At 51.9% G+C, this 13528-nt stretch overlaps 3 protein-coding genes across 3 annotated transcripts; 1 reads left to right on the forward strand and 2 right to left on the reverse strand.

The window, feature by feature from the left end:
• Window positions 1-74: 74 nt before the first annotated feature.
• Window positions 75-3972, reverse strand: orlA (putative alpha,alpha-trehalose-phosphate synthase subunit Tps2). Its single transcript, XM_025696054.1, has 4 exons — window positions 3737-3972; window positions 3089-3544; window positions 763-3004; window positions 75-692 (listed from the first exon to the last, which is right to left on the reverse strand). Exons 2-4 carry the CDS (start codon window positions 3512-3514, stop codon window positions 523-525), a joined length of 2838 nt encoding a protein of 945 aa, XP_025546051.1. The 5' UTR covers window positions 3515-3544; window positions 3737-3972; the 3' UTR covers window positions 75-522.
• A 1379-nt stretch (window positions 3973-5351) lies between these two features.
• On the forward strand, window positions 5352-7695 carry BO97DRAFT_277627 (uncharacterized protein). Its single transcript, XM_025691033.1, has 2 exons — window positions 5352-5520; window positions 5575-7695. The coding sequence occupies exon 2, from the start codon at window positions 5665-5667 to the stop codon at window positions 7462-7464; it is 1800 nt and encodes a 599-aa protein (XP_025546052.1). The 5' UTR covers window positions 5352-5520; window positions 5575-5664; the 3' UTR covers window positions 7465-7695.
• A 231-nt stretch (window positions 7696-7926) lies between these two features.
• On the reverse strand, window positions 7927-13470 carry pld3 (phospholipase D; the record flags this gene model as incomplete). The annotated part of the gene is made up of 2 exons (XM_025692219.1): window positions 7927-7996; window positions 8060-13470. The coding sequence occupies 2 exons, from the start codon at window positions 13468-13470 to the stop codon at window positions 7927-7929; spliced, it is 5481 nt and encodes a 1826-aa protein (XP_025546053.1).
• Window positions 13471-13528: the final 58 nt, after the last annotated feature.

Raw genomic sequence — 13528 nt, forward strand, 5'->3', positions numbered from 1 at the left:
AGTCCGACTCGAAACACCAGCAGTAATTCCTCGGCTATCTAGGGTAGACTAGTAAGGGTTTGTCAGTACGTAGTCTGTATTCTGTATACTGTAAGGCACTCAATGTTCATTGGGGCACAAGAGCCGACAAAACTCCTCTCTATGTATCTTTCAAGTGCACTATGCTCTTTTGGACATCACGAACTTGCAAGGTAGCGTATCAACTTCACTTTGACCATCTATCAAGCAGTCCAGAGGGAAGATAGTAACAATGGCTATCGAGCTCAGGAGCGAACAAGGGACGATCGTCCTTCCTCTCTCTTCCTCTCTCTCCCTCTCTTTCTCCGATGTTCATTCCGATGCCCGACGAGCGCATCTTCCCTCGTTCGTCTTGAACTCTAACAAATCAGCCATCATCGCTACCCCGCCTCTACGCCCGGGACGAAACATAAGATATATAATAGGCATGAACGCGAAGCTAAAGTCTAGGAAAACGGAAAGAGAATAGGGGGCGTCCCGGCCGTGCGAGGAGCGTCGAGCAACTTAATACTCTTGGGAGCAAGAGCTGTTGTTCAGCATCGAAATCGTTTCAATCACATCCGCTGGCTCGAGGAGATGCCAGCTGGCGGCTGTTTGCTTCGAGCTTGCCCCAACAGTGACCGAATAAACATGGTCTTGGGGCAAGTCGAATCCCTGCAGAGCACGGAACATGTCTGGAAACAGAATGTACAGTCAGTCCTCGAGCATAAATTGACAAGCATGGCAAAGGGGAAAGAGTCGTACCCTCATCTGTAAAGTCATCGCCTGAACAGAAGATGAACTCAGGTGCATCTCCCGGCTCATTTCCATACTCGTTGACCAAGCGGGTGGCAATGAAACCCTTGTTCACGAAAGTCGGCCGCACCTCCAAATTTGCCTTACCCGACATGACTTCAACTTCCCAACGCTTGGCCACTGTCTCTTCGAGTGCTTTTCGGCACTCTCGGGCTTGAAATGCGCCGTATTCGGGATCGGCGCGCCGGTAATGCCATGTGAGAGCGACCCGCTTTCTTTCGATGAAAGAGCCCTGAGTCCGTTCAGTAAAGTGCTGGAATGTTTCCATCACCTCCTTCTGCCAGCCCATATTGCTTCGCTCGGCCAGGTTTTCCCAGTCATCGGAGTGAGGCTTCCTAATGAAACATCCATGCTCGGCACTTAGTCCCAACTCAGGAATATGGCCCATCCATTCATCCAGGAAAGCTTGATCGCGGCCACTGATAATCCATACGGCATTCCTTGGGTCTGCAGCCAGGGTCTTGAGAGTGCGAAGAACACGGTCTGATGGAATGGCTGCCTGAGGATCCTTCACGATTGGAGTGAGGGTTCCATCATAATCAAACATGAACAACCTCTTACGAGCTCTGCGGTACTGCTTCAAGAGTTTGACTCTATCCAGAGCTGGTGTTGCGACCGACTGATCGAAGGAAGACAGATTGGTGAGCAAACGAGTGAGGAACTGCTTAGACCAGGCTGAAACTGTGTTGGCAGTGACATGCTTGTAGAGTTTCTGCTGTTGTGTCAATTTCTCTTCGGGAGACATGCATAGAGCTTTATTGATGGCACCCGCAACCCCCACCGTGTCCCACGGATTAATGTGAATAGCATTGGAGAGTGTTCCCGCTGTACCCGAAAACTCAGAAAGAATCAACGGACCATTGTTGTTCTGTTGACAGATGATATACTCTAAACTCGTCGTGTTCATCCCATCTCGAACCGTCGTAATCAGGCCCACGTCAGCCACCCGCAGCAGTGCAAAATACTCGTGCGGGGAGAGGTATTGCGGGTAGTATTTGACGGGTGAAAAGCTCAGAGATCCAAATCGTCCATTGATGGTGGAGACAAGATTGGAAATCTGGCTAGCGATCTTGTTCTCCTCCTTTTGCTCGTCGACGCTAGTGGGACTTGTCACTTGGATCAAGACCACCTTATCACGCCATTCCGGGTACTTCTCAAGGAATACTTCGAAGGACTGCAGCTTCTGCGCGACGCCACGGACACTGTCCAGCCGATCACGACCAACAATAATCTTCTTACCGGCGTACAGCTTGCGAATCCCCAAGACCGCCTGTTCGATCTCAGCAGATTCAAAAGCTGCTCGTTGGATAGCACTTGTATCGATGCCGATAGGAAACACATCAACAGCTACATGAGCGCCATATGCATCGACTCCGGCTGAGTTGGAGTCGAAGCCCAAAACACGGGTGCAGCAGGATGAGAAGTGGCGGGAATAGGAGAAGGTTTGGAACCCGATCATGTTCGCACCAAGGACCCCAGTGAGCACCTCCTTCCGCTTGGCGAGACAGCGCATGAACTCGCTGCTAGGAAACGGTGCGTGCAAGAAGAACCCGATGTAGACGTTGGGGATACGTTGCCGTAACATGCTCGGTAAAAGGAAGAGATGGTAGTCGTGAATCCAAACAATGTCACCCTCCTTGTATTCCTCCACGATACGATCCGCGAAGAGTCGGTTCATTCGGACATAGTCGGCCCACCACGTGCGCTCGGATCTTCCATCCGTGGGACCATGCTGTTTGTAATGAAGCAGGGGATATAACTCCCTTTCAGCGTAACGTCTCCAACGTCCCTGGTCTTCCAAGAGGATGGTATCCTCAGGGGCATCCGACTCAGCCGATAGCCAGACTGGGGCAATTTTGCCGTAGCGACTGGAACTCATTTGCCTTTCAAGTCGATCTCGATCAGATTGGCCTACTTGAAGTCCTTCCAGGAGAGGATGACTTGGCGGTCTTTGGTTAACATCGACCGGCACTGGAGCCGCTGCTTTGTTCAGAGGAATGGCGGATCCATTCACGGTGGTGGGTAACTTGGCGCTAGTGTTGATGGGGACCTGCAGAGGCAAAGCCGTCTCTTGTGCTGGCTCTACCTCACCCGTCCAACCCACGAGGGTGTGAGACCATTTTGATTCTGGAGAGCCGAGATAGGCCAAGGAGTCGAAGAGGGCAGATGTTCCGGGGCGGGGTTTCAGTTCCTAGAACCAAGTCAGCCTGGTTCCTGAGGGGGCTAACAGCTCTCATCGGAGGAAGACACGCAGGTAGTTGGAGGACAGTCATACCCAATCCGAACCGGATCGCAAGTAGAGTTTGTACGGAACGCAGAAGGCAGCGCTGATGATTCGGCCGGTAAGGCGCAAGCCCGGGTATTGCTCGCGTGGATCCATGTCTGACAACGTGGGTGTGCCTACTAGGCTTAACCGACGCAGTAGTTCACGTCCTGATTTCGCATCTTTAGCCGCCTGGGCAGGCGTGGAAGGGGAGGCGACGCTGGAGGGAGTGGCGGCTGTTGGATTGGCCGCGATATCGGAGAAGTAAGAAGGGCCATCAGAGACGACCGGCTGTTTGGGTTCATCTGCCAGGTCTGGCGTGGCATTGGAAGCTTGTAGGAAAGCATCCTCGCCCAGAACACTTAGACCAGACCCGATGGGACCCGGATTGGGCTGGCCATCGGGCAGGTTGGTGCAAGCCCGTTGTTCGGGGGCCATGACGGAAGCGGACAAGGATGGGAGACAATGCTGGAAGAATCTCCCAAATCAGTACTCGCCCAATGCGATTTCGGGGAATGAAACTACCGGTTTCTCCCCAATGCGTTGAAAACAGACCGGAAAAAAAAAAAGAATGAAGAGACTAAAAAAGAGACCAAACAAAGAGACCAAACAAGCGGACAGCGAACCGTTAAGTTCTGTGAGGAAGAGGGGTCGAGTTACCTGGGAGAAGGGAATTGAGGGGGGTAAAAGAAAGAGTGGCGGCGATTGAGTGAGAGATAAGCTAGAAGTAGTAATGATGGGTGGGGAGAGGGGACCGACGGTAAAGCTGCGAATTAGGCCATGAAGCAGGATGGGAAGACGAGAGCAACAGGTAATATGAGCGACCGACAACAATCTAATCAAATTCTCAAGAAAGAGAAAGACTGACGTGGAAGTAAAAGAACAGGAGGAAGAACTTATGAAGGGAAGCAGAGTTCACTTTTAGAAGGACCGGCAAAGAGGGTTCGGAGCCTGAGGCGGTGAAGCGCGCGGGGGTTACGTATCGGGATCTTTCCCCTACCCCACTGCTTGCCCGATGAATAATGATGATGATGATGATAAAGTGATAATAGACTGACTCTATGGCCAAACAAGGTGATGAAAGTCTTATTCTTATACCCATCATTCAACACATTTCCCGCGGTTTATGGCTACAAGCAAATTACTAAACTATCCAGAATCCAATCCGAGAAAGAGGCAACTAAAGTAGGAACATAAAAATAGATCTATCAGTTCCCTCCAGTTCGAGTGCAAGCGTGGAAGTGTGCAAGCAAAGCCAGCAAGCAATCAGCTGGCCCGGTGACCATCGGAAGGAGGTTTGCTGCCGCCGGGTTCTAACCTCCAATCCTTCCTGCACGAGTGAGGTAGAAAGACGGAGAAGGGGAAAGAGACGGAGGGAAGGATAGGAGGCATGGAATGAATGGGTCGAAAAGGTTCCAGGCTCCGCGGGGCTGGCAACTGGAAAAGGAAAGGAATCATATAACGGGTGGGGAATAAAGGGGAGAAGAACAGGACGGAGAAGAGAAGAGAGAGCACGAGTAAGACTCTTGAGAGAGAGAGAGAGAGAGAGAGAGAGAGAAAAGCAAAAAGTTCAGAGATGGGGGAGAAACCGGTTCAAGGAATGAGGGACTGGTGATGCATTCGAGACATGCGAGACATCGTGGGCGGGAAATTGGCCCGACGCACAGAAGGTTCCCCCTGCCAGGATGGTTGGTCGGGAGAGAAACACATGAGGAGACTCGAGACAGAGAGCGACACCCCACTTTCTAGACTGCCCAGTGCCCACTGCTACAAGTTATAAGTAGAACTTAGCAATCTTCCACCCCCTACGTCATGATCCGAAGCTGCAGGTAGACGTGAGGGTAAATTGGTAGGTCTGGTTGGGGCGAAGTCTCGAAGAGATCGATGCCAGACAGCGCAGGTGCCAGATCCCAACCCACGGACAGCGACACTAGAAGTCTGACCCAACAAGTGTCACTTGTCGGGAGAATTAGGTACCATGGCCGTTGTTGTCTCATGTTCCTTGTCCCTGAATGAGTCTATTGTTGATGCACATCGAGAATGGTCGGGCATGCAGTGCAAGGTCTCGTGTCCGGTGTAGGAACCCGACGATCGATCCCAGTCGTCTTCCATGGATTGCATGGCTGCGATTTTTCTGACCTACCCTGGTAGGCCAACCAGGTTTGCGTACTCCGTACTGAGAATCAGTCGGTGCTTTCGACTCCACTGGTAAGGATACAAAGTACTGATGATGATGATGATGATGATGATGATGGTGAGAGAACATCATTTCATGTGGTTCGGTGACGGACAAAGGTCCCTTACCTGATCTGGCACGGGTGTGGTGACATGTGAACCTGAAGGCCTTAAGTGTTCTAGGGCGAGCGCTGAGGGTTTTCCTTAGTCAGCTATACACTTTAAGTTAGTTAACTACACTTTGTTCCGTCAATTATACGCTCTGTCAGGTGACTATCAGGTGAATCCCGTAGTGAAAGACCGGCGGCTAAACCACTACACAGTAATCAATCGTGTTTGCGATTGCTTTCAAACCCACCCCATTGTATCCACAAGCCCTTTCCGCCATTGACAGGGCTTGCTGGTGCTTGACCATGGCAATAAATATACAATCAAAATGTCTTCTCTCACGCAACTTTGTGCGTGGGTACACCTCCCCTTTGACGATCCCCTGTCGACATTTGCATCGGACTGCTTGCAACAACAGCATCTTCGCGAACGAGAAACCCGACGACGGTAGCATTGTAAATCAGTCATGGGAGATTAGACATGATACACGAAGACCAAGAAAGAGAAACCAAAAGGCCAAAAAATATACAGACAGTCAGATTTCCACGAGCGCGACAGCAGCGAGCAGCAACAACGGTACGATCATCACGGAAAGCCTGGAAAAAACCCTCGTTGCGCACCGCCGATCCAATCGTGCCAGTATCATTCGCATTGTTGAGGTTGACATGCGGCGATCTCCTCAGGCCCCCGCCCCAAGTCGACCTTCTAAGGTTAAGACCGCCCAAAAACCACATAAAGTTAGAACCGCCTCAAGTCGACCTCTTAAGGTCCCGAGTGAAGTCGAGATCGGATCCCAGCACATCATTCAGTCGGAGCAACCTCCCGTCCACGCGGAATTGTTAACACAATCGCCACCCCGTGCTGAAGCCATCACGGCAGCTTTCTCTGCTCATATCAGAAATCCTCTGCAGGATTTGTACACAGCCCGTCCATCAGAGTTTCCGTGGTTAAAGCATTTGATGGCAGAGCGGACCTTCAATGACGGTCTCTCACAGCTTGATGCCGAGGTTCGTGCCTTAGGAGACTATTTGGCACCCACTGCCGTTGAAGAAGAACAATGCCAGCAGATTATCGCAGAAGTTTCCCGCGTGCTTGAAGGGGTTGTGCCCCATCCGCCCCAACTTATAGGGCTACGGTCCGTTGGACTCGGCACCACTTCATCCGCTATAGCTCTTTTTTTGCGTCTTCCTGACCACGCACCTCGACGAGGTTCACGGAGCTCTACCCGCGTCAGTGGACACCAGCGTTTGTTGCTCAGGGTTGAGCGGGCACTTCGAGCTCATCCGTCCCTTTGTGAGATACTGAGCAGGACCTCGGAGGAAACCGCTGCCGGCCAACGGAACTTGCTCATGACACGCCACTGTGCAACACGTCTTCGGGTGAGCTTTTGTGCGAGAGAGAGAATGCCCTCTATGCTCGAGTATATTAAGGATTATCAGGCTGAGTACCCGTCCCTCCGATATCTGTTTCCTACAATTCGCGTTATCTTGCAAACCCAGGTCATGTACGGTTCTGAGGCTGGAGGCATCACTTCTGAAGCGCTCCTCGTGCTCGTTGTAGCCTTCTTGAAGATGAGCCATGGCCGTTTTTCCAGGCCCGATGATCTGGGTTTGAAACTTCTTGCATTTTTGCGAATGTTTGGAATGGAAGTCGACCTTAAAAAGACCGGGGTCGCTGCCGACCCTCCTAGTCTGTTTGACTCGGCTACTCTGAAAAAAGCCTGTCAAGAATATGCCAATACCGCCGAGATGCCCGCTCACCTCCGTGGCCAGCTAGCTCTTGTACATTCAAGAAACACTGCTCGGAAAAGGGGCAATTTTGCTTTTGCACAACGACTATGTGTCCAAGATCCTACGAACTATATGTTCGACCTGGGTCAGTCTTGTCTACACACGCGGTACGTTCAGTTAACGTTGAGGAACGCATACGAGCAGCTCCGTATGGGCCTTGACGAATGGCCGCTGCCGGTACATATTTCTCCGGAGACGAGTCTTCTGGGCTCGGTCCTTCGTATGGATAGACCATTTTTCAAGACTGAGAACATGCGCAAAGCCCTCACAGCTAGGCAAGAACTAGGCAGAAACTTCGGGAGCCCCAAGATGTAGCCTATGATGTTGCTCATATGCCTTCTACGGCTTGTTTGCATTGCAGTGGTATCTACTGAGTCTTGATTGACAAGAATCCTGCTAACCTTCCTTGTTGCCCGTGTATATATCAGCAACTCTGAGTACATCCTCATGCTCGCCAACTAGTACAGAACACCATATTATACTGTGGGCACAGAGAAGACTCTGCTATAATAAAAAGCACGCCTGCTATGCATAAAATGGATGCTACGAGATGAAATGATCCATTTGGAATGAAAGGGGGCATAGATGGTTTCTGAGGGGGAGAACATATCCAGGAAATGCCGCATGATGGCGGATGGGCGGGATCGTCGAAGGCCAAGGCAAGCCTGTGGGAACACACATGGGAGCAGTAGGAGGCGCTTAGGAACATGCTAGTTGCTGTTTGGAGGTTAGAGGCTGGCTGTCCAGTGCCTTGATTTAGGAACAAAAGAGGACTCACTAGATTTCCAGTGGAGAAATTTGGTCTAATGTGTAAAGCCAATTACCACCTTGTTCCTCTTTCTCCAGCCTACAGAGTCGAAAGTCAGCAAAGGCGAGAGATAACCGCTTTTCGGAACCGTGGAGTACCAACCAGTCATAAGGCCAGAGAATGAGATGCCCCTGGACCTGGTTCAACAAGTCCTCCGCTCGCTGTTTGTCCATCACCTCATCCGCATGGAAGTCACGCTTCGATCCAAGCGTTGTTGCTCTTCGTCTCCGCCGTCGAGATTGGCCGGTGGCATTCCTATTTAATGCCTCAGAATAACCTATGACAAGGGGCTCTGACCGCTGTTTCTCGATATCGTCCCCGGACGAGCCGCTATCCTCGACCCGTCCATTCTGCATCCGTCGGGATGCTAAGCCATCTGCTGCTTTCATAGCAGACTTCTCATCGATGGGCAACAGTCCTTCTTGATGCGTCACATCAGGCTGTTGCTCGTTCGTAGACTGCACTGGCCCACTATCACGATGGTCTGCTTTTTCGATGTTGGTTTGCTCTTTCTGGTCGGCCTTCTGCGCCTCTGTACCCTGGCCATGTGTCGCTAGACTATGCTTGATCCCGGCAGCTGCTCCAGCGAACCCAGCTGCCGTGCCGGGAGGCCCAGTTTGTCGCTGATTCGAAGGCTGGAAAGCTTTTGCTCCTTGTTGACTCTGCATGTCAGCGAAACGATCTCCATACGCAGCATATTCCTTGTATTCCTTCCAGGATTTCACTTCGCTATCCGGCATGCAGCGAAAAACACTACGAAAGACTTTCGTATTCTTTTCGGCAACGGCAGACCAGGTGTCCAGGTAAAACAGATCAAGTATAGGGTCCCTCATGCAGTCTTTGTCTATGAAAATATGCTTCACTTCCGGAGCGGACAAATAAGACTTGGCATTATCACCGATGTCCCGTAAAGCTGCGAGGCCGCCGCTGTTGCTGCTTTCTGTCTCATGTTCTGAGGCCAGTGCTGGGTGCCGTATATTTGACATTCCTTCAACAACCTGTGGGCATTCATTTCCGTGCGCGGCTAGACCAGACTGTGCCTGACCGGCATCACTGTTGCTATGAGGGTCTGCATGCCGCAGAGTACGTTGTGAAGGACGTTTAGGTTGCTGCAACGTGCCTTTGCCCTCCGATGCAAGGGGCGAAATCAGAACCTCGGCTTTGTCCCGCAAGATTTCAGAGTCGCGACCATTCACCAGGCCCGTTTCTAAGGCTGCTCTCAGATGATCTGGCCCTAGACCATCCACATCTTTCTTGTGTTCTGGGTTGGCGGTTACTCTCGGATCCGCAGTGAGCTTTCTGTTCGATTTGAGATTAGGGTTGTTACCCTGCTCCCAATCTACGTCATGGTTGAAACTGTGCATGTCCTCCGACCGAGAGAGAAACTCGTCTTGAATACGGTGACGGCGCTCAATCATGTCTCTCTCGTCTTTCTTCTCCAGCATCAAAGACTCGGAGTCAGGCGCCTCATTGCTCTCGGGTGGTTTGGAGCCCTCTTCCGCAATCTGAATCCTTCGTAGCTCTTCCTCAGTCGCCATAGAGTGTTCCATTAGCTCATCCACATCAATACCAAGGTGCTCTCTCATGAGGCGCATGCGAAGGGTATGAGGAAAACGCCCCACGAGGTAGGGACGGCCGTTCATGCTAGACCATATCATGTCCGTGTCGCGGACGACTGCCGCAACTTCTGAGTCGCGAGATCCGAGCATCGACCGTTCGTTGATGTTGGCGGATCCAATGATAGCCGCTCGGTCATCGACGACCATGCATTTGGCATGGATGTATAGCTGTTCAGTGACGAGCTGCTTCTGCGGACCGATTTTACCCCATGACCGGAGGCTGAAGAATTGAATGTAGTCCTCGGGTTCTATTCCCAAGGCCCGTAATCGCCCGAATATAGACGTCTCTCCACGACAGATACTGCGATATTGACACATCATGATCAGACGGACGCTAGTCCCACCCTCACTGTCTACCGTGTTCTGAAACCCTGGCATCAAGGGAATGACAATCACAGCACGCCAAGCTTCCTTGTTCTTTGCAGCCCGGGTGATGCGCTCTACCAGTGCATCACCGATCAGATTTTCAATTTTCCGGCCGTCGATCTCACATGTGCTGATGAAAAATTGATTCTCGATGTAAACGAAATGGTCTGATTCTTCAATCAATTTGACATAAGCGTTCATAATGCTGTGCTCCGTTATGTCCGGTGTACCGGTCGACCACATGCTACTAGAACGCAAGATTTGGACTTCGCAAGTTCCATCAAGACCAAGAGCTTCCAGGTCTGCTGCGTCGAAGTCGGGGGGTGGAAGCAAGAATGGCGTCGGACGAGTTGGCTTTCGCTGACGCAAGATGTAATTCCATCTTTGGACAAAATGACGCGTGAGATCCCGAGCTGGTTGGCCCACTACATGCATCGAGATATCATGCCAAGGCATCCTGGGGATAACATTCCGATCATACATTTCCTCGTAGGGCTTGTCTAGATCGTAGAAATCTTGTATGCGAGGGTTCGAGTAGTCCTTGCCGGGCCAGAGCTGGCAATGATCCGCGTCTTTTGGTCCATCCCGTGTCTCGAAGCCGGTTGGCTTATCGTCCGTCAAAAGATGTTGAGGTGTGTCCCATCTTCCGAAGCACAGATCGATACCCCCAACGAAGGCCAGGGTGTGATCGATAATGCATAGCTTTTCATGATGCGCCCAGAAGAAAGTATTCTGCCGAAACTGATTGGGTGACCGTTGGACAAATACATTCGGATGCAGGTCGAGAAGAGAGAATTTGGAATACTCTGAATCGATGGGGATGGCAGAGTTGATGTTACGGTACATGATCACGAAGATCTTCACGCCTTCACGCGCCTTGCGCTGCAACAGACGATCTAAGCGCCATTTCTGGCTAATGGCAGCGGGGCGTCGCATGTAGAGCTCAGGACTGAGCCACCAGTCATGGATGTAAATGACATCTTTTGCCTGGTTGATCGCTCGAGAAACGACCCACATGTGGTCACGCGCGTCTACCAACCATTGCGCGAAGCACTTCTGTCGTACGGGAGCAAAACTATCAAATCGATTCGGCCTCGCCCAGGGGGTGTTATTGACCATGAACCGTATTGAGTCCTCGAATTGATGGAGTTGCCGCTCATTCCTGGCCAGCAGTCTGAGCTTTCGCTCCGAGTTCTCGAGCCTTAGCGTGTGATGCTGCGGGTGGCGAGCTGATTCCGTCGCAGATTTGGCGAAATCCTTTGCCTTTTGATTGCGCAAACTAACCTTCTGTGTCTGGAGCTTGAAGAAGGGGTCGACCAAGAACACATCGTATATGTTCATCTCTTCCGGCGAATCGACGCATACAACGTAGCTGTGTCTTACAAGAAACCATTTTGGTGAGTGGCGTTTTTTCACCATGCCTGGAGTCAGAGCTCTCCGGAAATCAAGACCTTTGGACGATTGGATGACGAGATAACCTTCTTTGCCATGGTAACTCCCTTCGGCCGCAAGGCGGACACCTAGTGCCGATAGCTCGAGGAATTTGCAAAGGCGGTTACTATCTGGCTTGAAGATGAGAAACCGGATCAGCTTTTGAAGGTAGGATTCTAGCTTCTTTCGCTGTCTCTCTGGGTAACTCTCTCTCTTATTAACCATTCCGGCTTCCACCGGTCCAGACGCGCCTGCGGCATTCTCTCCGTCAGGGATTGTGGCACTCGATTGTCTCCGAGACATACCACCAGATGGACGCCGCTGTGCTTGCTGGTGCTGCTTCTTGCCGCCTCTTTCATTCCCGCTTGTTGCCTCCGCTGCGGTCTCATACCCACCATCCTCCTCATCATCTTCCATGTCACTTTCCAAGCCGCGAACTCCTCGAAGATAAGGAAACGCACTGCGAGGAAAGCGCGGTAGGTTATGTCCGCCCTCGGTGTTCCGCAATTGGATGTACTTCTGCGTTCCGAAGTGAAGCTTGTACTTCAGATGGATATTCGCAAAGTCCCTCAGGGTTCGGTGAATTATCCACTTCATGCGTGTCATCCCACTTCCGTACTCGAGCTCAATACGGAAAACCAGATGGCGGTCACCGGAGTGGGAGTCGATCTTACTATCGGTTACGCGCACCTTGAGTTGTTCGAGCAAAATCGGAATGCGCTTGCTACCGTGCTCGTCCCTTTGGAACATGCTAGCTAGAATGAGGGCGGCCGGCACACCAGACGTTAACTCGGCTAGAAGCTCTGCTGATTTCGCATGATCAACCGTGCTATCCACCTTGCGTCTCTGGCCGATCAATTTGAGTCCAGCTTTGATCTGGCGCCATTTCTGGGCACTCAAACTAGAGGCCCGGTCAGTCCGGTGACGCCGCCATGGTGGTGCCGGCCCTTCGATGTTGTCGGATGGACCAGCCAACCCGGTCAGTCTTCTGAGATTGCTCGGTCTTCTCTCGTCGGGGTTCGTTGGGGTATCCAGCTGACGTCCGCCATAGGTAAATCCCCGGGCATTCGCGAGCCAGACACTTCTCCGCCTCCATGCCGTATCCCTGTTCAAGCGATCGCGACCTTCATCCTCCGAAACGCCTTCTCGTTGTTGGGGTATAAAGTTCCCAGTGCTTCCCCGTCGCGGGAAGAAGTTGGACCGATAATTTTCAAAGGGCGCAAATGAGCTGGGCAGGTGGAACGATGGGCGAGTAGTAGTCTTCGGTGTACTTGGCTGCGTTTGCGGTACTGAATCGTCTCTCTTACGTCTGTGTTGTTTCTTCTTCTTTTTCGGCTGGCTAACACGACCCTCTCCTGCGCTCTCTTCCGCATCGGCATCAATATCACTGCCCTCTTCTTCCAAGGTGTTCGGAAAGCGAAACTCTCCCCGCTCCGAGCCAGGGGTTGCCAAGTCATTGTTGGTGGTCCTAAAATCACTCAGCGTTGCGCCACTGGCTGAGCGAGAGTGTGATGCGAACGAGGGCGATGCGGCGAATGACTTCAACTTGGTGAGTATGGACTGTTTCCCTCTCAAGCCCAGATCTGTATCATCTCCCTTGATTGAGGGGGGTCTAGAATGGGGCAGCTCGGTGAGGGGATCAACCTCCTGAGGGTCTCGAGTGAACTGGACGCTTGGACGGCGACTCGCGGCTGACAATGGCGGTTGAGGCTTCCTACTCCCGGGAGTCTGCGGTGACTCAGTCGCCTCATTTATCTTTCGAGGCATCAACGAGGCAGGTTTGTCCCCGAAAACAGTATTCCCTGATGTGGTCTCGTCCTCCGAATGACCGCTGGTTTGTCCTGCACGTGATTTGCTCTGATTCTTGGGTATGGTTTCTCCTGTGTGCTGCAGGGATTGTAAATAATTCACCTGATCTTGTTCCTCCGTCAGGTGCTGGGTGTCTGTTTCCGTCACGGGTAAGGAAGGCGAAGGAATTGGCGAAGACAGTTTGCTTCCATCCGATAACGACACGGGCCCGGGTCTCTTCCAAGAATAGCGAGCTTGGGCGTTCTCCAAGCTTTTCGGCTCCGGGAAACCGGCTGGGGAGTCCGCCATACTGGCAGTAGAGCACCAACGTCAGCGAGCGGAGATTGAGGTATTAAGATTGGGGGGG

Source organism: Aspergillus homomorphus (assembly GCF_003184865.1).
Source record: "Aspergillus homomorphus CBS 101889 unplaced genomic scaffold BO97scaffold_82, whole genome shotgun sequence".
Lineage (NCBI taxonomy): Eukaryota > Fungi > Ascomycota > Eurotiomycetes > Eurotiales > Aspergillaceae > Aspergillus > Aspergillus homomorphus.

What these genes read in the sequence shown, in the direction of transcription:
- orlA (XM_025696054.1), bottom strand. Translation starts at nt 3,514, where the DNA reads ATGGCCCCCGAACAACGGGCTTGCACCAACCTGCCCGATGGCCAGCCC. An exon ending in TGCGATCCGGTTCGGATTGG is followed by an intron (nt 3,005 to 3,088) that starts GTATGACTGTCC and finishes ACTTGGTTCTAG; the next exon opens with GAACTGAAACCCCGCCCCGG. An exon ending in CGATGACTTTACAGATGAGG is followed by an intron (nt 693 to 762) that starts GTACGACTCTTT and finishes TTCTGTTTCCAG; the next exon opens with ACATGTTCCGTGCTCTGCAG.
- BO97DRAFT_277627 (XM_025691033.1), top strand. Translation starts at nt 5,665, where the DNA reads ATGGCAATAAATATACAATCAAAATGTCTTCTCTCACGCAACTTTGTG.